Source organism: Balaenoptera acutorostrata, chromosome 3, assembly GCF_949987535.1.
Source record: "Balaenoptera acutorostrata chromosome 3, mBalAcu1.1, whole genome shotgun sequence".
Classification (NCBI taxonomy): Eukaryota; Metazoa; Chordata; class Mammalia; order Artiodactyla; family Balaenopteridae; genus Balaenoptera; species Balaenoptera acutorostrata.
The window spans coordinates 61,557,444-61,581,395 of record NC_080066.1 but is presented as its reverse complement, the minus strand read 5'-3'; the positions used below and the strand labels follow the sequence as shown (position 1 = coordinate 61,581,395).

General features: G+C 59.3%; 1 protein-coding gene across 1 annotated transcript; it reads right to left on the bottom strand.

Annotated features, from left to right (window-relative positions):
• Positions 1-601: 601 nt before the first annotated feature.
• On the bottom strand, positions 602-23,378 carry PSTPIP1 (proline-serine-threonine phosphatase interacting protein 1). The gene is made up of 15 exons (XM_007197649.2): positions 23,248-23,378; positions 20,954-21,054; positions 20,512-20,586; positions 12,799-12,833; positions 12,452-12,558; positions 10,063-10,125; positions 9,335-9,433; positions 8,337-8,382; positions 7,235-7,314; positions 6,540-6,638; positions 5,347-5,443; positions 4,716-4,806; positions 2,204-2,259; positions 1,875-2,008; positions 602-908 (listed from the first exon to the last, which is right to left on the bottom strand). The coding sequence occupies exons 1-15, from the start codon at positions 23,254-23,256 to the stop codon at positions 777-779; spliced, it is 1,224 nt and encodes a 407-aa protein (XP_007197711.1). The 5' UTR covers positions 23,257-23,378; the 3' UTR covers positions 602-776.
• Positions 23,379-23,952: the final 574 nt, after the last annotated feature.

Here is a 23,952-nt window from a genome sequence, read left to right as displayed (position 1 = left end):
GGCGTGGCTGGAGCAGGGCCGTGGCAGGCCTCGGGCAGCAGTAGAAGTTACGTTTCTGGGGCCAAAGAGACAAAGGCTGGGGAGCACCAAGAGCGGAAGAGGAGCTCAGCCGCCTCTGTGCCCAGTAGACTCCAGGCCACGTAAGCGACCGTGCCACAGCCCCTCCACCTCGGCAGACCTGTCACCTGTTTCCTGCCTGCAACTAAGCTTGGCTCATCCCAGAACGTTCCAGGTGTCCCTCCTCCCTGTGCTCACACACCTGCCCTGTCCTGCTGCTCTTGCCTTCCCTGTGTTCTGTCTGCCGCTGCCCCGCTCTAGTCCCTCTGCCCCAGGAAGCCTGGTCTCCCCATCCCAGCTGACCCGAGCTTCTCCTTGCCCCTACCCCATCCTCCCTGACCGCTGCGGCCTGCTCCCATTGCCCGCTGTGAACGTGTCTCCCTGGCAGTTCCCCGGGACCCAGGGCTAGGGTACCTCCCCATCCCCAGCGGACCAGGGACAGACCCGAGCTGAGGCCTCAGTGACAACACTGCAGGTGGGGAGCTCTGCTCTCCTGGACTTCTCCCCTCCTTTGCCTCCTCCGAATTGAGCACTTGGACACGGGTGCAAGGAGGAAAAAGAGCGCTCCTTTATTCCCTGTGGGAAGGACTGCTCGGGAGCAGCCGGTACCTTTCCTGAGGGCAGGCTCTGTCTTGAGGCCCCTGCGAGGCCAGGGCAGGGGTGGGGGCACTGCTGGCCCCATGGACAGGACAGGTCCAGGCGGGGGCTACTGCCCCTTCTTAAAGCTTCTCCAGGTAGGAGCCAGGGACAAAGCCACGCTGCCCGTTCCGTTGCACTGTCCACCAGCCATCCTCCCCTTCCTGGATGACCTCCAGGATGTCCCCCGCAGAGATGTTCAGCTCGTCGGAATTCTGGGCAGGAGAATGAAAACGCATCAGGCTGAAGGGGCCTGCTGGGAGGGCCTCTGGTCAGGCGTTCCTCCCACCCCAGGCAGTAAATGCCAGCCTGTCTCCCAGGTGAGCCGTCAGCTGAGACATGCTGGCCTCCTGGGGCTGCAAGACAAGGCCACTCTGGGCCAAGGCAGCCCTGGAGACATAAGGTGTGGGGTGCCTCGTGGGGCTCAGCCTCTTGTCCCCTCTGGTTTGTCATTGTGGGCCTCCCACACATGACCTGGGGCTTCTTCCCCTGCTTCACCTCCCTGCCGCTCCCTTCCCCTCCCTGCTTCAGATGTGGCAACCTAGCAAGTCAGGGGGCAGGTGTGTTTACCACGCCCCCACCTCTGCTAGCCCTTGTCATACAGGCACACCATCATTCTCCTGGGCTGTCTCCCTCTCCAGGGACCAGGCTTCGGGAGTCGGTGCAGCCCGCCGAGCCCCGAGGAGATGCTTAGCCTCAGTCCCAGTGGATCTGGAGTCCAGCTCTGTACTCCCTCACCTCAAACTGGGAGCAGATTAGACTCTCTGGGGATCTGGGCACAGCTGCCCTGTGGCCCCTTTACTCGTCCTCCCCTTGTGGGCTTCAGAAAATCAGCCCCGGCACAGCTGAGGGCCTCGTTCCGACCATGGCCTGTTCCGGGCGCCCGTGCTCACGGAGAGCAAGGCCCTCACCCGTGGGTGCAGAGCCTGATCCTCAGATAGCTCCAGGTCCGCCAGCGGCTGCGCGTGCACACACCTGCCTGTATACCGCGTGCGCTTGTGACCCAGGCCCTCGTGCCGTTCATCAGCTGTCACTCAGCAGGTCCGCACTGGGCCCCTCCCAAAGGCCAGGTGCTGTTCTAAGGGCACCCACCCCAGCCCACTCACAGTGCGTGTGCCTACGTGTGAGCACACCCTTGGGCATACTGGTGCCCGCCAAGGAGGGGAGGGCGGGGGCCTCACCTGGGCTGTGTAGTCATAGAGTGCCCTGTAATCCTGGGCTGGCAGGGTGTGGGGTCCTGGCGCCTCCTGCACAGCGATGGCGGCATAGACACCCTCATTCCGATCAGAGGTGGGAGTCAGGGTCTCTGTGGAGGCTGAGAGCAGGGTGAGGCCTGGCACCCGCCCCTTACAAAGAACAGTGGTCCCTGGAGGCCCCCCCGACGTGGAGCTTCCCCAGACTTGGCCCAGCCTCTTCCCAACCCCCAACCTCCCAGCTGTTGGAAGGCCCATCTGTGCCAAGTAGGCATCCTCTCCTTCACCCCAGGTTGACAGTTGTCACCCCCAATTACCCGCAGAAGCTGCTGACGATGTTGTTTTGGGACTTCCATGCAGCAGCCCAGAGAACCTGGGGACAGGGAGGAAAGCAGGTGAGTTGGGGTGGGACAGGGGGACTAGATGAGGCAGGGAGCCCACAGGGCTCCAGGGCTGGGGTTGGCCCTAGCCTCCAGGCACAGATGTGATTTATGGGGTGCCCCTCACCATGAGGGCTCTAAAGAGTGGTCCAGTGGCTCTTCCCCAGCCGCGCTCTCCCACTCCCTCACCCTGTAGACGTCTTCTCAGTACCTGCTCCCTTCAGGGCCTAACTGGGGGCTCTAAGACCTCTGTGCTCCAGGGCCCAGGCCCTACACCCGCCAGGCCCCTGCTCCAGCCTCCCCCATGGGCAAGGGAGCTGCCCCCTAGAGCTTGGCCCACTCACACCTCGCTAGGACCTTCACCAGCCTGGGCAGCCCAGCCGCTCCCCGACCACACAAAGTGAGGTCCGGGAGGCAGTGCTGGGCTAATTCACCCCTTCCCTCGTGCCTGGCTCAGACCTGGACTGAGCTGGAGTCATGGAAGTTTGTTGACTAAAAGAGAGAAAAAAAAGGCAAGAAGGAAGAGGCAGAGGCAGACACTGGGGTACCTAGTAAGGAACCAGATGTGGGTGCCCCGAAGCAGACAGTGCTAAGGGCTAAACGAGTAGAGGCTGATGCTACTTCCCCCACTCAGGAAAGGCTTCCTGGCCTGGTGGGGTCAGGCCAAGTCGGCAAAGACTCAACTTTTTCAGGTAGAGACTGGAGTGCAAGGCATTGCCGGTGAATGGGAGAGGAGTGCAAAGGTGCAGATTGTACAGACAGGAATTTGGGAAGTGAAGTGGACCAGTTTGGGGTGTATAGGAGATAAGACTGAAATAGGGACCAGGCCAGACCCCCCCAGGGGTCTTGAGTGCCCAGTAAGGGGCTGGGCCCGTAGGAGGCTGCCCTGTAGTGCCAGGTGGGACACAGAGACCTTTCCCAGGGTGGGAGAATCCAGGACCCCCGCCCCCTTGCAGGGTTTGTGGAGCTGAGGGCCCAGGATGGAAACACATGGACAGGCATGCGTGGACTTGGCACACGTGGGAAGGCCTGATGCTAACTTGGGCCCTGCAGACTTAGTGCCCATGGCACTCCTGCCCCTGCCAGGTAGGGTTAACCCAGCAGGGCTGGGGCTGGAGGACCACAGCTCGTCGAGGCTGTGTGTGCCAGGGTTGTCTACACTTTCGACTCCATTCCTCCCTCCACTCACTTCCGGGCCAGTGGCCCCTGCCCCTCCCCGGCCCTGCCTGGCTTCTGGTCCCCACACGGTGGTCCCTGCCTGTCCCCTCCAGCAGCCAGGCCTCCGCCTGTGGGACCTCTTTCCCTCTTTATCTTTCATCCTCATCAGGCCCCTTTCTGTCCTTTCTTGACACTGCCCCAGGTGAACTCTTCTGTCCCATTGTTTAGGTTACCACCTATGTTGGGATCTGGGTCCTCACTGGGAGTGCAGGGAGGTCTGAGTCCCCTAAGATTTTGGAATGATGATAGCGAGGGTAGGAATGCCCTCCTCCTGGGGTTTTTACTTTCTCAGGGTTCCCGGAGGAGCAGGCCGTGGTGCCCACAAGCCTCTGCCTCCCAGGAGCCTTCCTGCAGGGTGGCTCCAGAGGCCTCAGAAATGAGCTGTCCTCAGAGGACCGGGAGCCCGTCCCCTCCACCCCACCCACCTCTCAAAGGCAGGGCCTTCTCTGCACTCGGTTGGAGGGAGGGAGGAGGTCACGGAGGCCTGGGGGTGGGGCTGGGGCGCAGGCACCATGTGAAGCCCATGGATGCTCCTAGATGCGCACAGACGGGGCGCTCAGGGAACTGGCTCCTGGGCAGGGGCCTCCCTGAGCAGGCCATGGCGCTCCCAGTGGGCTGTCACCGTCGTCACCCAAGGCCTGAACCAAGAGGGTCCTTAGGTCTGAGTCTGCCCCCCAACACTCATAGGCCCTGGGCCTAGAGGAGGTGTGTGACTTGTGCAAGTGACACGCTGGGGCCTGACACCAGGACCCTAGCACCTACCACAGCCAGGCCAGGGAAGGGGCCCTGGAAAAACCTGGAGAATTCTCCAAGAGTACTGGCTGTAGGGCCTTCTCCTATGCCCTGATACCGTGCCAGTGGGAGAGGGTTACCACTGCAGCCTGACCGTCCAAGGCTCCAACCAGGCTAGCAGCAGAGGCCAAGGGGTCAGCCAGCTGGGGTCTCCGTGGAGCTCTGAGCATAGTCGCTAGTGAATAAGGGGGCTGTGATTATTTAATGCCTAGGTCCCCTCGGGCTGAGGGTGTCATGAGATTAGATTGAACCTGTCTTGCCCCAGAAGAGTGCCCAGCGCCTAAACCCTGCACCAGGCACACAATAGATGCCCAATAAATACGTGTGGAAGAGCCAGTTGCAGGAGGAGAGGCTGGCCTCCCTTCCTGGCAGCCCCCGTTCCCCACCCCCGGCCCCACCCTCTGTATCCCATCCTGCTGGCATCCAGCAGGCAGCTCACCTCTTTATCATGCCACAGGACGGCTGAACGGCAGGGCTGCTGGACAACGGGCCAACCTCCCGATCATAGTAGTTCTGGTAGGGCACCGGAGCTGCAGGCAGCAAGTGCGTGAGGCCCCAGGTGGCAAGGGCAGGGCAGGAAGGACCTGTGCCACTCGACACCCCATCCTCTCCCCATCCGGAGACCCAGACTGGGGCCCCACCTTACCATCCTTGCCCTGGCCACCCTGGTGCTTGAGGAGGGGGCCCGCTCCCTTCCTAGAGAGATCTCACTGTGGGTACCACCAAGACCGAATAGTCTAGACTCAAGATTTAGTGGTACCAAGCAGGCTGGAGCAGGTGCACCGGAGAGGCTTCCTGCCTCTGTCCCTATCCTCACCTCCCCCTCCAGTGTCAGTGTTCCTAAGCTCTGCTCATCCTCTCTCTCGGACGAGGCAGCAGGCTAAGGACCCAACCAGGGGACTGCACTGTCCCTGACCCCTTCCCCGGGCCTGGCCAAGGCTTCTCCACCCAGAAGGGAGCTGTGAGCCACCCCAGTTCTGTCCTGGCAGTTGAGGCTGAGAGAGCCTGGGCCAGGCCTAGGGAAGGCGGGCCTGGACCCAGAGGCTGTGCTGCCTGTAGGTGGGCCTCACCTGGGGGCTCAGTGCCCGTGCTCTTGGCCTGGATGAAGCTGTCTATGTCGGCGTCCACGCTGCAGCCTTCTAGCGTCACTCGCACCTCTTCGTAGAGCTGGGGGCGGGGAAAAGCAGAGGCTGAGGGGCCAGGCCTCACCTCCATGCGCGCATTGTCAAGCCTGCCCCCACTTCAGGTCTGAACTCTGACCAGGGGCCTTGAGGTGTAACTGCCCCAGGCCTGCCTGAGGGGTTAGAGCCCTGCCTGACAGCTTCTCCTGTTTCCGGAACACCTACTGTGCACAAGTTCCTTTGCAAAGGATTCACCCCACTCCTGTTCTCTGAGGTGGACACTACTTCCTCATTTTACAGATGAGGAAATTCAGAGGAGAGTGACTTGCCCAAGGTCACAAAGCAGGAATTCAGTGTGCTGGGCTTTGGATCCGGTATGAGAGGATTCAGAGCCCACACTCCTTCCTCTGCTACAAGGAGGTCACCAGGTGGGCTCAAGTCATTCGGGGAGAAAACCCCCAAAACTCCTCACCCCATGGGCAGAAGGGGTTAGGCAAGTAACAGCAGCGGGCATCAGGGAGTCAGGGCTGCCATGAGAGAGGGAGCTTATGGCTCTAGGACTGCAAGGCCCCTGGCAAGGGAGGTGGCGGCCCCTCTCTGCTGAGGAGGACCCACCCAGCCCACCGGGCATGTAGAGCTCAGTAAGGGGGAACCAGGACACCCTGGAGATGTCTGGAGACAGAAGAGGGACTGGACCTTGGCTCCTGCAAGCACCAGGCCTGGAGCAGGGCAACCGAGGGTCCCCCAGCCTCTCTGCAAACCTCTGAGGTGCTGTGTCCACCTCCCTTCCCCATCCCAGCAGAGGGAGCATGTGCTCTGTGGCTCTGATAGCAGAGCCAAGGCCTTGGAGCAGGGGTGAGCAGAGAGGGCAGATGCCAGGGTAACCACAAAGCCCAGTCTGCAGGCAGAGAGGCTGTGGCCCTTTGTGGTACTGAGCTCCCTGTCCTCGGGGCCTGGGGCAGCCGCTCAGCGCTGGGTTCGGAGACCCCTGAGGCCAGAGACCCGTGAGGCCAGGGCTCGGACCACAGAGGACTAGGTATCTGCTGACAGGCTCGGGTGGACCTGGGTGCACTGTTGCTAGGAGGCTGCCCTCTCCTCACGCCCCCTCCCACTCCCTACCCCTCGCTGCCCTCAGCCCCCACCTCGTCATCCTTGACGCACTGCATGGAGAGCTGGTTGCAGTGCACCCACAGGGCGTTGCGGAGGATGGTCAGCCGGTCAAACTCTTGCAGCTGAAAGGCCTGGGGGAGAAGCAGGGGTGCTGCTGCAGGGCTGGGCCAGGCCAGGCCCCACTCAGCTCAACTGGGGATGACCAGCCAGACCCCTTCTGCTGAAGCCAAGCCGAAAGGAAAGTCTCTCCCTGGGGGTCCCCACCCCCACCTCTGTGCCAGCTCCTGAGGCTTCTGGGAAGGGAAGTTGAACTGCCTGTGGGCTTCCTGCCCCGTCCTTCCTCCAGGCCCCACCATACCCCTGGAGAGTGTCTTAAGAGGAGCCCTGGACCCTGAATCCTGAGGCCTGTCTCCCAGGCCCCGCTCATCAGCAGAGCCCAGGGAAGCTATGGGTTTTGTCCGAGCCTCAGTTTCGGCTTCAGCCAAAAGGGGTGAAGGATGCCTGCCTGCAAAAGGGGACCCAGAGCACAAGGCCAGGCGGTGAGCTCCCTGGGGGCAGGGACTCAGCACAGGGCCTGTGGAGTGAGTGGATGAGTGAAGGAGTGAAGGAATGATGCCTTTCCCCCACCGCTGCCTCATTTCCCCCCGTGAAGCGGCTAGAGCAGGGACGGGCGTCTTTCCCATTTTGTAGCTGGGGAAACAGGCTCCACGCCGCGAGTGTCTCTCACCTCACAGGTGGCCCGGTGCTCCTGCTCCCACTCGCCCCGCACCTTCTCCAGCTGCTCGATGTTCTGCCTGTATACTCGCTCTGGAAGCACAGGCAGTGCTCAGGGAGGCCAGCGGCCTAGACACCCTCCCACAGCTCACCCCTTTGCTCCTGCAGTGCCCCTGCCCGGAGTGCCCTCCTCCTCCTCAGAGAGACCTGCCCTGGCTGCTGGTGCTACATCTGAATGCTCATAAGGGCCACCCACTCTGGTACTGCCCTTAGGCTGACTCTCAGCTCCCCCTGTGGTCCAGCTGCCTGGGGCCGGAGCAGAGCCTCATACACCCAAGGTCAGAATCTGGGCCTCTCACCATCCCCAGGTCCCCCCGTCTCACTTTCCAGATGGGAAACTGAGGCTCAGAGATGGCAGCCCTGGAGGAGGGGTGAAGGGGAGCATTGGGAGCTATTGGGCTAGGAAGCCAGCAGGCTTGGACCATGACCTCTGTCCCCCCAGCCAAGGGAGCAGCTGGGTCCTGGGAAAGGCAGCGCTAGCAGAAGGGAGAGCCTTCCCAGGGGAAGGGAGCAACGGTAAGCCCTCTGTCCTAGGAGTTGTGTCAGCAGAGATAAGGGGTGTTGGGGTCTTCTGGCATCAGGAGAAGGATAGAGGAGACAGAAGCCCAGAGAAGGCTCTGATGTGTTTCAGTGTATGTAAGAGAGAGAGAGGTGTGTGCGATGAGTGGGCCTGTCTCCCTTGATTGTGGCTGTGAAAGTCCTGGGCCCTGGAGCCAGATGGCTTGCGTTCAAATACAGTTACCACCACTTATTGGCTGTGTGACCTTGGGCAAGTTAATTAACCTCTCTGTGCCACAGTTTCCTGGTCTGTTAAAAAAAGGGGATAGTAATAGTGACCACCTCGCAGGATTGTTGTGAGTGTTAGTTAAAACATGCAAAGCACCAAGAACAGTCTTGGCAAATGTGAGAAAACGAATGTTTTTGTTTTACTTGCATAAGTTTGGAAATGAGAGTGATGAGCGTGACTGTCGCCAGGGTGAAGGAAGTGTGCTGTGGGGGAAGGAACGTCCAAGCCACTCCACCCCCTAAGCTGAGGAGGTGGGCTAGCCACGTACCTGCCTCCATGGCTGAGTCCTTGCACTGCTTGGCTTTGTTCTGGCTCTGAGGAGACAGAGGGAAAGCAGCACTGAGGCCCCACCCCTGGGAACCCCCCAGCCCAGCCCTTGGGCTCCGAGCCTCCCTGGGCAACCCTGAAGGGACTCTGTCACCCCCTCCCTGGCCACGCAGGGGGACACTCAGGAGCCAACTGGGGGCAAGTTCCATCATTAACTCCAGCCTAACCCTACAAAGGCCCACAGCCTGGTTCCAGTGAAAAAGGAATAAAACAGAAACGTGCACTTCATGCAGGTACATGTGAAAACTAGAATGTTGAGACCTAGAGGGAGAAATGTAGACCAGGGGCCGGGCCCTGGGGCCCCACGCCCACTGCTGAACCCACTGGCTGAGGCTGGGGCTCTGTCCCTGACTTGCTGCCACCAACTCACCTGCAGGCCCCTGCCCTCTCTGGGCCTCAGCTTTCCTGTCTGTGCAATGGGCAAAATGTGTTCTTGAGCCCTGGCATCTCTGACACTCCCACCCTGGCCAAGAGGCCAGAGCAGTCAAGAGCTTGGGTTCTGGACAACCTGGGTTTGGGTCCTTTCTCTGTTTCTGCCTGGCCCTCAGACCTTGAACAAGTCACTTACCATCTCTGGGCCTGTTTCCTCTCTGTGACATGGGCCTACTGAGCCCTTCTCCAAAGGGTTGTGTGAGGGTTAGCATCTGCTCTCATTGCCCTGTGAGCTCTGGGCCTGGCCTGCAGTGGGCCTGCTCTGAGGAATGGGTCCTTGGGTGCAGCCTGGAGATGGCAAAGGGGGTCAAGCTGACTCTGTCTATCTAGACCCTGAGATTCTAGGAAACCCATCTCACAGATGGAGGGATGAAGGTTCAGAGCGAGGTGAGCAGCCAGGATATCCCAGATGCAGACCTTGCCTTGGAGTGTCTGTGGCACCCCTTCCCTCCCTCCCCACCCTGCCCCAGCCCTGTGACACCACATGGCCTCCGTGGCTCCACGCACCTTCTCCACCTGCTTCTGCTGACCATTGGTGCTAATGCGCTCGAAGGCCTGCTCGGCGTCGTCTGCATCTCGGCACTTCTGCTCATATGTCTTCTTGGACTGGGGGGTGTGGAGGGGCGTGACTTGGGGGCCCCAAGGAGTGAGGCTCCTGAGCCCAACCTCCCTTCTCCCTGTTGGGGGCTGTGGATGGGTTGGGGGCCTCCTCACCAGGGACAAGGATTTGGGGATCCAGAATGGAGATGGAGAAGGGAGTCTTGTTCCCAGGCCCCTTCCCAGTGGGGACAATGTAGCCCTGCCCGCAGCCCCGGCCTCTTCAGAGGTGTGGTCACATCAAACCGCCAGCAGGGCCCTGAAAATGCCATGCATCATCACGATGCCAGCCTCTGCACACGTGGTGGAGCTATTTTTCTCCTTACTCAGTGAACTAGGAGACACAGCTCAGGGGTCCCTTCTCCCTCTGCCCCTGGAGTCCCCAGCGGACAGCCTGGATGACCCTGTAGACCACTGTCTGGGACTGGCTGCTTGCCCATCAGTCAGGAGCCCCCCAAGGTCAGGGCCTGGGCCAGTCTGCATGGCACCCTGGGAGCAAGTGCAACGCCAAGAACCCGACAGGCCGCTGTGCCTGTTGCTGGATGGAGGCCTGAGGCAAGCCCTGTCCCAGTCCAGGGCTCCTGGGATCCACACCCTGACCCCTGCCACCCCTCCAGGCCTAAGACCCTGGCACTCACCTCCATGGCCTTCTTGTGGAGCAACAGCTTGCTCTTCTGGACACGGTCCATGATGGCCTCATACTGCAGGGGACATGAGGCTCTGAGCTTGGGGCCGTGGCCTCAGGACACTCCCTTAGGCCAAGAGGACAGGGTGTCCTTGGGATGAGGCCCAGCATCCCTTCCTGGCTCTGAAGGGGGTGGTGACAAGATGCCCTCCCTCTCCCTCAGCCTGCTCTTTCACAACTACTGCTCAGAACAGAAAGCTAGAGGAGCCCGGGGCATGGATACACATGGTGTATCCTCTCCCTGCAGACCCCAGCCAGGACTTGGTCTCTAGCCCGGGAATATCCAACCTACCTACATGCACATGCGCACACACACGCATGCTGTCCTTCACTCACAAGCCTCTGTACCTACTCAAAGCCATCATACCCCGTGTACACACGCTGGCGCACACACACACACACGGTTGCACACACACAGAAGTAAACGTTAACAGGCCCCCATGCTCCCACCTGCATACACAAGGCCTTCACAGAGCAACCTCAGACACCACTCACAAGTACACATACGCACACTCTCCCATGTCCGCCACACACAGCCGTGGGCCCTGTGTACACACCCCAGACTTGGTCATGGTCACACGCTGGTGCACACGGGGCCCCTGCACCTCCACCTCGCCTCCCAGGCTCCTTGTACAGATGGAGAGGATGGAACTTGGCCTGGACAGAGATTGGCTATAAGGATAATTGGAAATGCAACACCTCTCGTGTTGGGGCTGGAGCCGGTTTGTGCCTGGGGTCTCAGTGGGGCCGGTGCCAGCGGGGAGACCTCAAGAAGCCACCTGGCCACACACAGACACGCTGAAACACATGCACATGCTCACAGGTGTGCAGAGGTGTACGCACGTTCTCCTGGGCACACACCCACGTCCATACATGCACACACGTGTGCACACACACCCAGGCAGCCTTCCCCGCACACTACATCATGGCTGTCCTTCGCTTGTGGGAGGCCTGATCACACCGTGGAACTGTCCCTCTGTCCAGAACAGCTTTTTCAGACATCACAGGCCCACTGGCCACAGGAAAGCTCAAAACAGCCATCCTGGGGCCTCGCTGCCACAGTAGATGCTCTGCAAGCAAGTCCCAGCTCAGAGAGGTCGCCTGCTGCAGCTCCTTAAGGCTGGGCCAACTTCTGGGGCTGGCTTGGAGGACCCATTGTCTGCTCAGGAGCCCAAATTTAGAATCCTGAAAGCCTGAGGCCCCAGCTGGCCAGATGGGCAGACAGGGAGTATAGCCACGCTGAATGTCTGTGGCCAGAGCTACTAATCGGAGCCAGCACCCTGCCTGTGAAGACTGCAAGGGGCCTAGTTCTGGGCTGGGTCCCCCAAAGCTTGGGAGGTGGACAGAAGTGTCCCATCCCGCAAGAGGGAAACTGAAGCACAGAGAGGTTAAGTGGCTTGGCCAGGACACCCAGTCCCAGCCTGGCCCCAGCCATGAACTGTTGCCTTCTTTCCCTTCACAGCTCAGTTGTGTGGAATTTTCCATTTTCAGTTCTTTGGACAGTTTACAATGATGCTTCCTTTCCAAGCAAGAAGTGCTCCTGTGCCCTGGCCTCTCCCACCCTTTCCAAGGCACCACGCTCATCACTAAGGCCCTGAGAGGCTGATCATGTGTCCGTACCTGCCTTCCCAGAGGGCCACGTGCTCAGCCCGTCAGAGAGTATCAGGCTTGGGAGGGTGCCCTGGGACACAGGGGTCACCAAGCCCACCTCCCATCCAACCTCTGCAGCTTCCCTGACAAGTAGCCTCCAGCCTCTGTTTGTATACCTCCCATGATGGGGACCTCACTTCCTCTCCACGCAATCCCTCCATCTAGGGACAGCCACACCCTACAGATGGGTGAACAGTACCTTTTGATGCTGAGGTAGGCTCGGCAGCCCCCACTCCCCACAAGCTCTGTCTGTTCCCCTCAGGCTCAGGCAGCCCTGCAGAGTGGCTGCAGTGACTGACACCCAAGTCTTCCTTTCTCCCAGGTAAACAGCCCTGATCCTTGGGCTCAGGACCAGTTTCTGGTGACTCCCCAACTTAGGTTGCCTCCTTTGGATACCCCCAAGCTGTCATGGACCCTCTATAGCCTGTTGTAGTAGGATGATCAAAAAGACCAAGGTCTTTCCCTCTTCCTGGCCTGAGACAGCTCAGGGGGAAGACGCCCAGTGGGGCTTTCAGGCCCAAGAGCTGGGCCCTGGTCCCAGTACCAGGCGTCTGTCCACAGCCCCCTCTCCTCCTTCAAATCGCCATCACCCGCAAGCCTGGGGTGCTGCCCATCGGGAGAGCCCGTCCCCTACTGCCTCCACAGCGACAACAGCCACCGCCCACTCGAGGCCCATCCCCGCGCCCGCTTACCTTCCTCCTCTGCTCCTTCTGCCTCTCACGAAACTCCTCCAGGCTCCGCAACTCCTCGCGCAGGGCCAGGGCCAGCTGGATGTGGGAGCTGCCCACATTCTCCATTTCTGGGGGCAGAGTAAGGACGGTGGTCCCCGGTGTCAGACCTGGGGGGCCCCAACCATTCACACATTCGCCCCTGCCTGGGCCAGCCCACCCCAACCCCACAGCTCATCTCTGTCACCCCCAAGTCCTCCACCAGCCTCGACTCCTGGCCAGCGTCCATCCATCCCCACCGGTGGGGGATCTGGTGTTCCCAGAAGGTCCTGTCACCCCGCAGCCTGGCGTGGGGAGCAGGAGGGACTTACGCTGCTTCAGAGAGTCAAAGGAGGCCCTCAGGGAGCTGCAAAACAGAAAGACCAGGGTCAGCAGGAGGACAGTGCAGGGGAACTTGAAGTCCTGGCTGGGCCCGGGGACTTTTATTTTGGTGGGAGGGCCCTGGCTCACTCACACACGAGACCTAGACCCTGGGGACCCTCTAGCCAGACCATGACATTCCGCTCAGAACTCAAGCTGGGATTTCTGGAATGCAAAGCTCTCTCTTTGGAAGTTACAAAGCTATCAAACCTCCCACTGTGGCAGAATGCTCTTGGCTTCTGCACATCTTCAGGGCCCTCCCTCGAAGCAGGAGAGGGTGGGGTTCAGACCTGGCAGGTGGCCTGAGGACACTTTGGAGGGGGCTGTGGGGGAAGAGGGAGACAAGCAGGGCAGAGGTGATCGAGGGGAGAGATGTAGGGGCCTTAGGACAGGATGAATAGGATGTACAGGTGAGGACAGCGAGAAACTGAGGGGCTCCCTGGTCCCTGGCTAGGTGGCTGGGTGGATGGTGGTGACACCTCTGAGAGGGGCCCAGGAAGGAAAATGGGGAGTTACTTTCGGGTGCACTAAGCTTGGGGTGCCTGAGAAAACCCAGTAGGAGGAGTCAGGAGGCACCAGGTGGCCAGTTTGAAGCAGACATGCAGACACTGCCCACTCCAGAGAGGGCACCAAGGAGAAAGGGAAGGGAAGGGGCTGGCTGGGCATAGGAGGTATGAGGGGGTGATGCCCAAGGGTAGGGTTGCCAGATGGAGCAAATAAAAATACAGACCACCCAGTTAAGTTCAAATTTCAGATAAACAACAAATAGTTTTTGAATGTAAACATGCCCCATGTAATATTTGGAACACACTTAAATTTTAAAAATATTTGTTGTCTATCTGAAATTTAAGGGGGCATTCTATATTTTATCTGGCAGTCCTGCCAGGGGGCTGTCTCCCAGAGCTACAAACAGAGTTGAGATCTGAGCAAAGATGTCGGAGCCCACTCAGGGCCCAGTCTTGTCTGCTGCTGATGGGTAAGGGGCACCACGAGTGGCCCTTGGGTCAGAACAGGACTGACGATAAAGTGCCTCTCCCCAGCCCATCAGCTCTCAGGGGCAGGGGACTCTCAGAGGGGTGAGCTCCCCCTCCTGGCAGAGGAGGGAGGTGACTTGGAATCCCAGGCTAGGAACCTGGGTAGGGGCGTCCTGCTCTGGACTCCCAGGTGTGTTAGAAGCAGACCCAGGAGCCAGATGGCCTGAGTTCAATCCAAGCTCTGCCACTCACTCTCTGTATGACCTTGGGCAAGTTACCTAGCCTCTCTGGGCCTCAGTTTCCCCTTCTGTAAAATTGGGATAATAGCACAAACAGAATGGTTATGAGGATTAAATGAATGTATATGTATAAAGCACCTCTGACCTGGTGCAAAGCAGATGCTTTACAAGGGTTGCTGTTGTGTCACCCTCCCCTGAGCCCACTACTGCACACCCTAACCTGGGGGTCCCCCAGGCCTCTTAACCTGACCTGAGCTGTACCTCCAAAATGCCCCACCTAAGAGCTTACTGCATGCCCCCTCTTATCAGAAACCCCCACTGGATTTGCCTTCAGGTAGGGGGTCCCCTTGAGGCAGCCCTATAGATTGGGCTCCTTTCCCCCCCCACTCCCTGCAGCCCTGTGGGTACCAAGACTCCAAGTGCACAGAGACAGTGTGTGGAGGTTGCAGATTGGCCCTGAAGTGAGGCTTGTCTACCTCAAGGGTAAAATTCTCTGCCTGTGTTTATGGCCCCTTAACTCCCCCCTCCCCAGGACGCCTGAGGAGCCACAGCCAGTCGAGGCCGATAGGGAAACTGAGGCCCGGGCGTGGCCAGGCTTGCTGGGGTCACATGCAGGCAGCGGCGAGGATCCTGTTGCGGGCCGCATCCTGCTGCAGCCCATCCAGCCTCTCTGCGGAGCAGCGCGCCCGCCCACTGGTGGCCACATGGCCACATGACACCCAGTGAGACAGCCCTGCCCACCCGCCTGCATTTCCCCACAATCCTTGCAAGGCAGGCTTCACAGGGGGACTCCCTCCTCCCATGGGGACAGTTAGGGAAACTGAGGCCATGGAGGAGCAGCAGACCAGCAGCAGCAACATCACCTGGGAGTTTGTTAGAAACGCAGATTTCAGGCTCCACCCCAGTCCTCCTGAAGCAGAAGCTTGGAAGAGGGGCCCAGCACACTGTGTTTTAACAAATCTCCAGGTGCTGCTGATGTACCTTCAGATGCCGGCCTAAATTATGTAATCCTCACAACTCTGCCAGGCAGGGAGGGTACCATCATTATCCGCATTTTACAGATGAGAAAAACAAGGGTCAGAGAGGTAAAGAAACTGACCGTGGCCACACAAGTGGTGAGAGCTGGAGCCTTCTGCTTCTGACCAGAGGAAGGAAGGGGCGATTGCCATGGTGACCCCGCCTGCCCTGGCGGGGGGTGGAGAGGTCAGGACTCTTCTCTGACAGAATTGACACCTTGCCAGCGGTTACACCTCCTTCTCACACACTCATCTCCTGCCTCAGTCTCTCCGTCCACGGTTCGAGCCTCTCCAGGTCCAGTATGGCCACTTCTCCATGCCCCATCATGACCCACAGCATGACCACACCCTGCCCAGACCCCTCCCACAGGCTGGGGCTTGCACACCCGCTGCCTGGTCCTCAGCTCCTTTTAGACTTAACATCTCACAGACACCTCAGACTCAGAGGGTCCGAAACTGGACTCATTGCCCTACAAACCTGCTCCTCTTGCAGGGCGCCCTTCTCAGCAAAGGCACCACCGTCTACCAGGTTATGCACACCAGAAACCTACGAGCGCCCTTGGTTCCACCCTCCTCCCCCTCCATTACCTTCTTTTTCACTTCCCAAATCTCCTATCGGTCCACCTCTCACTGCCACCACCCTAGCCCCTGCCCCATCACCTCCAACCCTCCAGCTTCACTTCTCACCTGTTATCCCTGTTCTTTGGCCACCTACCAGTTCCTTCTATATGCCATGTTCCTTCTTGCGCAGGGCCTTTGCACATGCTAGTTCCCTATGTGTGGCATCTTTGCCTGGCTTCCTCTTCTGTCCTTTCGGAGCACTTGTTCCTATTGTCATCTTGGGCTGATACCTTGAGTGTCTGTCACAGCACTGAACTGTGAGGCCACTGAACAGCGGCAATGCCTGGTTCTCCTCCCCATTGTCCCTAGGATTACAGCCCAGAGCGATAAGTTCCAAGGCCTTTCTCAACTCCAAACCACTCAGGGAAACCATGACCAAGATTTCCCAGAGCTCTCCTCTACCGTGTCTCCATCACATGTCAAGGATGGGGACCCCTTGCAGGCCTCTGACCTCTGTTATCAGTCACCAGTGTACTCATGCATAACTCATCCCATTGCCCTTTTCAACCCGGCTCTCAGGACACTCAGCCTGGAATTCTGTTCCAAACAGTCTGAATTTCCAGTGTAAATGTCTCCTTCTGTACTTCTGTACCACCATGTGACACGCACCATCTCGTGGTCCCTGCTTTGCCATCCCACCCCCTGCGCACCTGCCAACCGGCAGGCTCCTGCCTCCCAGCTCACAAGAGATGGGCCTCTTGCTCCCCTTGCTGGAGGCTGGGCCTGAGTGAGCTGACCTCAGAGGAGCCCTGATGGGAACAGGGCCCGCCTCTGTCCCTCCAATATCCTCAGTGATACCTTCATGCTCTGAGCTTAGAGGAAGAGAGATCATGAAAAAAAAACCCTCTCTTTTGACAGGAAGACACAGCGTTTTAGGCTGTGACAAGTGGGGTGAAGCAGGGACGAGAGGGTGTGAGGACTCAGGTGGGGGCCGTTCTTGCTCGCGGTTACTGCAAAGGGGCTCGCAGGAAGCTGCCCCCAGCCCTGCCTCAATTCCCCTTTATTTCCTGAACCCCTGCCCCATGCAGCTTCTGCAGCCTGTGGCACTCAGCACCCTATGTGGCGCAGGATGAACAAGAGTGGGGGGAGGTGACAGCTTTCTGGGGGAGGCGGCATTTCAGCTAGACCTCGCAGGGGAGAAATGAGGGCAACAGCCAGAGCAAAGGCCCCAAGGCTGGAAGGAGAGTCAAGGTGAACTTTCTGTAAGGGCTGGATGTGTGGTTTAGATGTTATGGATAAGCCCCCTGCACCCACCTAGCGCTTCTTTAAGATGCATTGAAAGGGCCTGTGGGGGTCCCTCGAGTTGGGGACCAGGTCTTATTTGTGTGTCCCCCGTTGCCACTGCCCAGCAGATGCTTGCTGAGTTAATGTGTGAAGGAGGAGAATGCTAAAAGTCACTTGAAGGTGGGAGTAACCTCGTTTTAATATATGTGGCTGAGTCTCCGGCCTTCTGACCAGTCTGAGGTCAGGGGATGACACACAAATGCTCTATTTCAGGCAGCAGGGGTGGAGAGGCTGGCCTGCTCCACCCTCTCAGCTCTCGCTGGGCTATTTCTGGGGTCACTTCACCCCTTGGCTTTTGTCCTCCTCATTCGCCCCATCCAGCCTATGCACCCCCAGCCCTCCACCCACCCTCACGGGGGCTGAGAATGAGCATCCCATGGGACACAGGAGCCTTGGCCACGTGGAGGCAGGGGGCTCCCGCTGACCAGGAGACGGGCCCTGGAGGATGGGCTGCCGGTCCCCACACGGAGCGGCCAGGCCAGCTTTGCCAGGAGCCAACCCCACACCCCCCCACAAGTCTCCACGGCGACAAGGAAGTGACCCATGTTGTCATGGTTGCCACTCACCCTACCCACAAAGAGCCCTCCACGTTGGTGTGGGATGGGGCAACCTGGTCTAAGCCAAGACCCTGACAGGCAGGCAAGGCCAGAGTGCCTGGGAGAGCTTCCTGGAGGAGGTGGGGCATGAGAGGGCCCTTGGAGTGAAGTTCTGATGCAAAGGACTGGGGACGAGAGTGAAGTTACCCTCAGTGTGCTAGACCCTGGCTTCAGAACAGTGAGGCCCTTTATTTTACTTTATTTTAAAAATTCTGAATCCCTCCCAACTCAGCCTAGGGCATAGCACATAGTAGGTGCTCCATACATGCTTGGATGGATGATGGATGCTTGGCCCACAGTTAAAGAAAGGAATGACTTAATGGTGTCACCAACCCTAGTACACGCCTTGTGGACCAACAGCAGTAATTGTTAAGCACCTACTGTGCATAGTCAGCTGAGCTGGGGGCTGCAAGGGGCACAGCCCTACAGGAAGCAGCAGGTGAGCTGGGATGGTCTGACTCCTGCCTCCTGACTCTCTGGTTCTGAATGTGCCCTGAGCTTTTCCACCTCCAGCCTTTGTCCGTGCCGGTCTTCTGTCAGGAAGGTGCCTTCCCTTCCTCTCCACCTCTTCCAGGAGGTGCCCTCTGCTCTGCCCTGCTCCTCTGGCCACCCCAGCTCGATGGGGAGTTCGGGGCAGTGCTGGTGTGCATGCACTGCTCCCAGCCTGCTCTGGAACCCATGTGGCTGTGCAGCGGGGCCCCTGTGGGTTTTGTTCCTGCCTCTCCTTCTGCTGGTTAGGCTGAGCCTTAGGGCCTGGCCCTCCCAGCCCAGGCACCAGCTCCTCCTTGGTAGGCAGCAAGGTGGACCCTGACTCTCCTCCCTTCCCTGGCCTGAGGCCCCACCCTGGTGCTCCCACCTTGGATGGAAGCTGTGCCTCTAGGGCCAGGGCCAGGGCCAGGGAGGGGCTGGGCCTCAGAGGAAATGGTCTAGGCTGGCCAGGCAGGCTCCTCAGTGTTAAACTAAACCGGGTGAACCCAATTTATCTTACTTATGGAGGGGCCCATGAGATCGTAAAGACCCCTGCTGTTTATCGAGCGTCGCTGTGGCTTGGCGCTCTCTGCTTGACATTGTGACTGTCCAGAGCAACTCTTGGGAGTGATTGTCCCCTTTCACAGCTGAGGACCCAGGGCTCAGAGAAGGGGAGTGACCATCCCAGGGTCACACAGCATATAGGGCAGGGCAGACCTTGACCCACTCAGCTTCCTATAACCACGCAGAGAATCAGGCCTGCCCACAGCCTCGCCCTAGCCACTTCTGTACACCTCTCCACCCTTCCCACTGCCCACCTGGCTCCATTCCCACTTTATTCTCTTCATTGGTGGCTTCTCCTTCCTTATTTTAAGTCCCCCGTGACTCACAGCCCCCTGAGTGTGCCTCACGCAGTCCACCTCCAGCCTGACCTCCCACCGTGGCCCTGCCTGGAGCACCCTCTCCACTTCCCCCAGGAGGTCTCCTCTCTTGTTGGGAAAGTTCTCCTTTTCCAGCAGGCCTGGGAGGCCAGGAGGTGGGCAGGGACTCCCCCTGGGTCATGCTCCCTTGATTCCACCCCCTGCCTGGAAGACAAAGAAGGTCCCCACAGACTTCCATTCGTTCCTCACCATGTCCTGAGCCCTCCTCGGCACTCAGCCGGTATTCAACCTCGGCCCTGCCATCTTTATCTGCTCAACAGCCCACTGGAGTGGACAGATGAGAACCAAATTCAGAGAGGTTAAGTGACTTGCCCACAGTCACACAGCTCACAAAGGTCAAGCGGGGACTAGGGCTCCTGCATTCGTACTCCTGAAGCTGCTGTTCACACTTTGTGGTCCAACGCAGGACGCTTGGGCCTTGAGCATTCATCTCCCCTGGCTCACACCACTTTTCAACCTTCCTCTAGCCCTCTCCAAGTTTTCCCTGACTCCAGGTTGGAAGCAGGGACCAGCCAGGGTTGCCTATGTCTTTAGGAGACTTAGAGCGTGTTGTTTATTCAGACACTCAAATGAGGGGACCCGGTTCCGGGCTTTGCAGCTGACAGGGTCCAGGGCCACTTTCCTTGGGCAGAGCCAGACGCTTACGGGCCTGACCCCTGTGGGAGCAGGGGCAGGGGGCAGGGGTTGCTATGGCAGCCGCAGGCTGGGTGAGGTCTTGCAGCTCCGGGGTAGGAGGAGCCCTACCAGACTTGGAGTCCAGGGTCCTGTCTGCCCCTCAGCCTGGCTCGGTCCTCACCCAGCGGGGAGAGTCCACACGTCCCGAGGCAGCCCCTCCGCTCCACTGTTAGAAAGTTCTCCTTAGCTGCCCTCCAATCGTCACTCTCTCTCCATCTGCGTCCCCGCCTGACGGTCCGCACACAGAGGCCCAGGCCCCAGGGCCAGAGAGGCCCAGCGGCTTCACAGCAGCGAGTGCCCTTACTGCCTCCCCTCCCAGCCAGGCCTGAGCCAGCCCTGGACTCACATATTCCTCTGAGGAAGGTTGTACTGTCGTCTGCTCACTGACGAGGTAACGGAGGCACAGAGTGTCAGTGGCCCCCCCACCAAGGTCCCAGGGCTGACGGGTGAGGAGCTGGCACCCCCGCCTGTGGCCACACGTCCCTCCTGGAAGCCTGAGCCGAGCCAATGCTGCGGGGTCTGCGGCAGCCAATGGGGTCCTGTCACCTCCCCTCAGGGCTCTCAGGACTTGGATGGAGGCCGCCCAGAGGGTGCGGGCTGTGCTGCAGACACCTGAGGACAGATGACCTCACCCCCTGCCCAGGGCCTCCCTGGTGCCCAGACTGCTGGCTTTTTTCCCACACGCAGAACCTGACCTCGCCCAGAATGCCTGACTCCCAAGAGAGATGCCCTCCAGGTACCCTACCCTGGGAGCCATCCAGACCCTCGCCGGCCCTCCCCAGTCCACCCCACACGGGGAAGCCCTAAACCCTGTGGAAAGTGCCTGGCGAAGCAGGAGGGGCCCTCTTACTTGATCTCTGTCTGGCCGCCTGCCTTCCGGGCGATCTGCACCAGGTCCTTCCCATACCGCTCCTCTGCTTGGGCCCTGCAATGACAACCCCTGGGCGCTGCGTCTCCTCCACTTCCGCCGCCCGCAGCTCAGGCTCCGCTGGCGGCGGCAGGAGGACCTGACAGTCCACCCGCTCTGGGGGTCGGCTGGCCGGTGGGCTCCTCCTTGAGAAGGTTAAGCCTCCAGCCCTTCGTCTAAATAAGTTGGCTAAATTCAAGGACATCTGGAGGAACATCAGATTATTTGCCCACTTTGGGGAGGCCCAGGTCGGGAGAAACAGGAGAGTCGCGCTCCTGACTTCTTAGAGCGGTGGCGGGTGGGCGGGGGGGGGGGGGGGCCCAGCCGGCAGCTCGGCCGGGATGGAGGCTCGGCCACTTCCCGGGGGCTGGGGAGAGGGACTCACCTCTGCCTCAGCAGCTCCTCCACGTCCTTGCACGTCTTCCTGCCATCCAGCAGCCGCTGCAGCAGCACCTCGTAGCCCGTGTGGGCCGTGAAGTCCCTGCACTGGAACACAGGACAGAGGGACGTGTGAGGGCCGCAGCCGGGCTGCGTGGGTCGGGGGAACGCAGACTGCAGCCTGGTGAGGACCCTGCTGACCTCCTCCAGCCTGGCCTCCCCGTCTGCCCCGCTCTGCCCTATCCAAGAACGAGCTCTTGGGATTCAGGGCCTGGCTTAGAGACAGGTTGGAACCTGGGCCCCTTTGCTGCAGTGCTGCAGTGCTGGCACCTGGACACACCTCTCCTCAAGCTACAAAATACAAAGAAATTATATGGGACTAAAAATAACGGCGTGCATGTGCATTTGGGGCAAATTCTGGACCAAAAGATACGAAAGACCCAAGAAACCTCAACTGCCACTTCTGAAGAGCCGGGAGAGGAAAAGCAGTGGGTCGGGAGCAAAAGCTCGTTGCATGCAACACCAGCTAAGGGGCGGGCAGACCACCTAAGCCACCCCTCCAGCCCGACCCCTGGACACACCCCTACCCTCACCCCGTATAAAGAACAAGTTCTCCCCCCTTGAGCGAGCGGGCAAACAAGGGAACCTGTTGTTTGTTCTCGCGCCCCCCTGCTGCAATAGGGGCCCCAATAAAGCCTTGCCTGAACTTCTTGTCTGGCCTCTGATCAATTTCTATTGATTAAGGAGGCCAAGAACCCTGGTCGGTAACAGCTTCACACAGGCACACAGTAGGTCCCCCATCTGTGGAGGTACCAGGTGTAGGTGAGCCCCTCATGGATCAGAGCTCATAGTCAGGACACAGCAACTCTAGTCTAAGACAGCCATGGGAAGGGTCCCCACCAAGGCTCCGTGATGACAGCCTTACGGGGTGCCCGACACTGCTCACTCCTGTCATCTTCTCAATTACCCTCTTTATCTCAGGGGTCCAAGTGAGAAAACTGAGGCACAGATGGGTGAAGTGTACTCAGGGTGACACAGCTTGAAAGCAGCAGGTGTGGCATTGAACCCAGGCTGTCTTATTCGGGTCCGTGCCCTTCACCCCTGCACTCTAGAGCCTCTGCAGAGACAAGAGCAATTGCTGTTCCCTGATCATCCGCTGTGTACCGGATGCCACGCCGGGCTCCTGCACCCATCTGCTGAGGTGGGCCTTGAGGGTCAGGGCTAGGGCACATCCTAGCACACACTTAGGACACACCTAGCACCCCAGGACACCCAGCACACCCTAGGTCCACCTCCTAGCCAGGATGGTGGGGAGAGGGCCATCTTGGAGAATTCTCCGGACACAGCTGCCTCTCTGCCACCCGTCCTGCTGTTGATCTGACTCTCACCCCTGGAGTGGGTTCTGAGCTGCTGGTGTAGGAAGTTGGGGGCGGGAGGTAGTACTTGAGGAGAAGGTGTTTTTCTTCAAGGTCTAAGGAGAATCAGACGTGGTAGAGAAGGGCAGAGATGCCATAAATTGCTCCAGATGGCCCCGTGCCAGGCCCAGCCCACCTTCAGCAAACTCAGAATAATGGAATCTGCAGGCCTGTAGGATGGTTAGGATGCCAAGCTCATACCCTCCTCCATAAGCAGCACTAGAAATTCCTGAGACCCAGGTTCAGCTGCCCACTGGGTGACAAGCAGCAGGCCTGAGCCTTGGCTGACTACTCAGAACCCCAGCAGGAGGAAGTCAACCCCCCAACCCCTGCAGGCCTGTCCACTGCAATGTCCAGGCTGGTGTGCACCAGGCTTCCATTTCTGTAGCTTTCACGGGCCACTTGCCTAGTAACCAGGCAGCAGACCACGGCTTCCTGCCCCTCAGCCTCTGTCCTCCCTCTGGACCCCCAGGACTAAAGCCTGTGGCAACCAGGGAGGAAAATGGATCTGCCCTCCCCCTCAAGAGGGTCACTCTGAGCTGGACACCAGTATTCAGGGCCAAATTCCATAGACCACCAGAACTGGGAAGCATCTTGTCCAGTGCCCCTCAGTCCTTGGGGAAACTGAGGCCCAGAGAAGGGAAGGACCTGCCTGAGGCCCTACAGGCGGAGGCAGGACAAGGATTTGGACTTGCAGGGCACCTGCTGTTACTCCCCGATGCCTCTGGGAGGGGGGCCTGAGCAGGGAGACGCTGACCAAGCCCAGCCCTGCAGCGGACGCTCTGCTCTTCCCTCCCAGCCCCATGCCCGGCTCCCACTCCCCAGGGAAACCCCACTGTCCTTACTGAGACCCCCAGAGTGGAAAGAGAAGCAAAAGCAAACCTACATTGGCCATTCTGGAGGAGGTGGCAGGCAGAGGGGTCCTGCAGGCTGGGTCCTCAGGAGCTCAAGTCCCCAAAGCACTGCAGGCTTGAGAGTCTGGTCCAGCCCCTGCTCAGAGCACGCTGGTGCCGGCAGGGGCTTTGGCCAAGTGAACCACCGTCACAAGTGACTAGACTGTTCCAAGGAAGTGCCTGACTCCCTGGGGCCTGCTCCCTGCCAGCCTGTACCCCTCCTCCACCCCACCACTGCCTCTTCCTCCAGGGCTTCTGACTCATGGCTCAGAGTTGGGCACAGCCGGACTCAGGAAACTGCCGAGGAAATGAACTAACCAATCATTCAATCAGTTAATCAATCAGTCCTGCAGGCTTACTGTCTAAGGTCCAGCACCAGAGTCACCTCCTCCAGGGGGCCCATCCTGGCCTTTCCTCCCTGCACCTACCCAGCTCCACCCTCTTGGTGTCCAGGGCTCCCTGTCAGGGCCCTTGTTGACAGTCTCAGGCTGCCATTTCCACAGTGCAGAAGCTACCAGAAGACAGGGCCTCCCATCTCCTTCTGTCTACCTGCAGCCTCTGTCACCTGAGACCTGCCTGTGGCCTTGCCCTCTGTGAAATTGCTATTTATTGAGTCCACTTGCCACACACCATACCAAGAATATCACAGCTGTTTTCTTATTGAAAACACCACACACCCAGGGAGGTAAGGACGGTGA

What these genes read in the sequence shown, in the direction of transcription:
- PSTPIP1 (XM_007197649.2), bottom strand. An exon ending in GGCGGCCAGACAGAGATCAA is followed by an intron (nt 12,834 to 20,511) that starts GTAAGAGGGCCC and finishes TCTGTTTTGCAG; the next exon opens with CTCCCTGAGGGCCTCCTTTG. An exon ending in AGCACCGGGCCACCTGTGAG is followed by an intron (nt 6,639 to 7,234) that starts GTGAGAGACACT and finishes CTTCTCCCCCAG; the next exon opens with GCCTTTCAGCTGCAAGAGTT.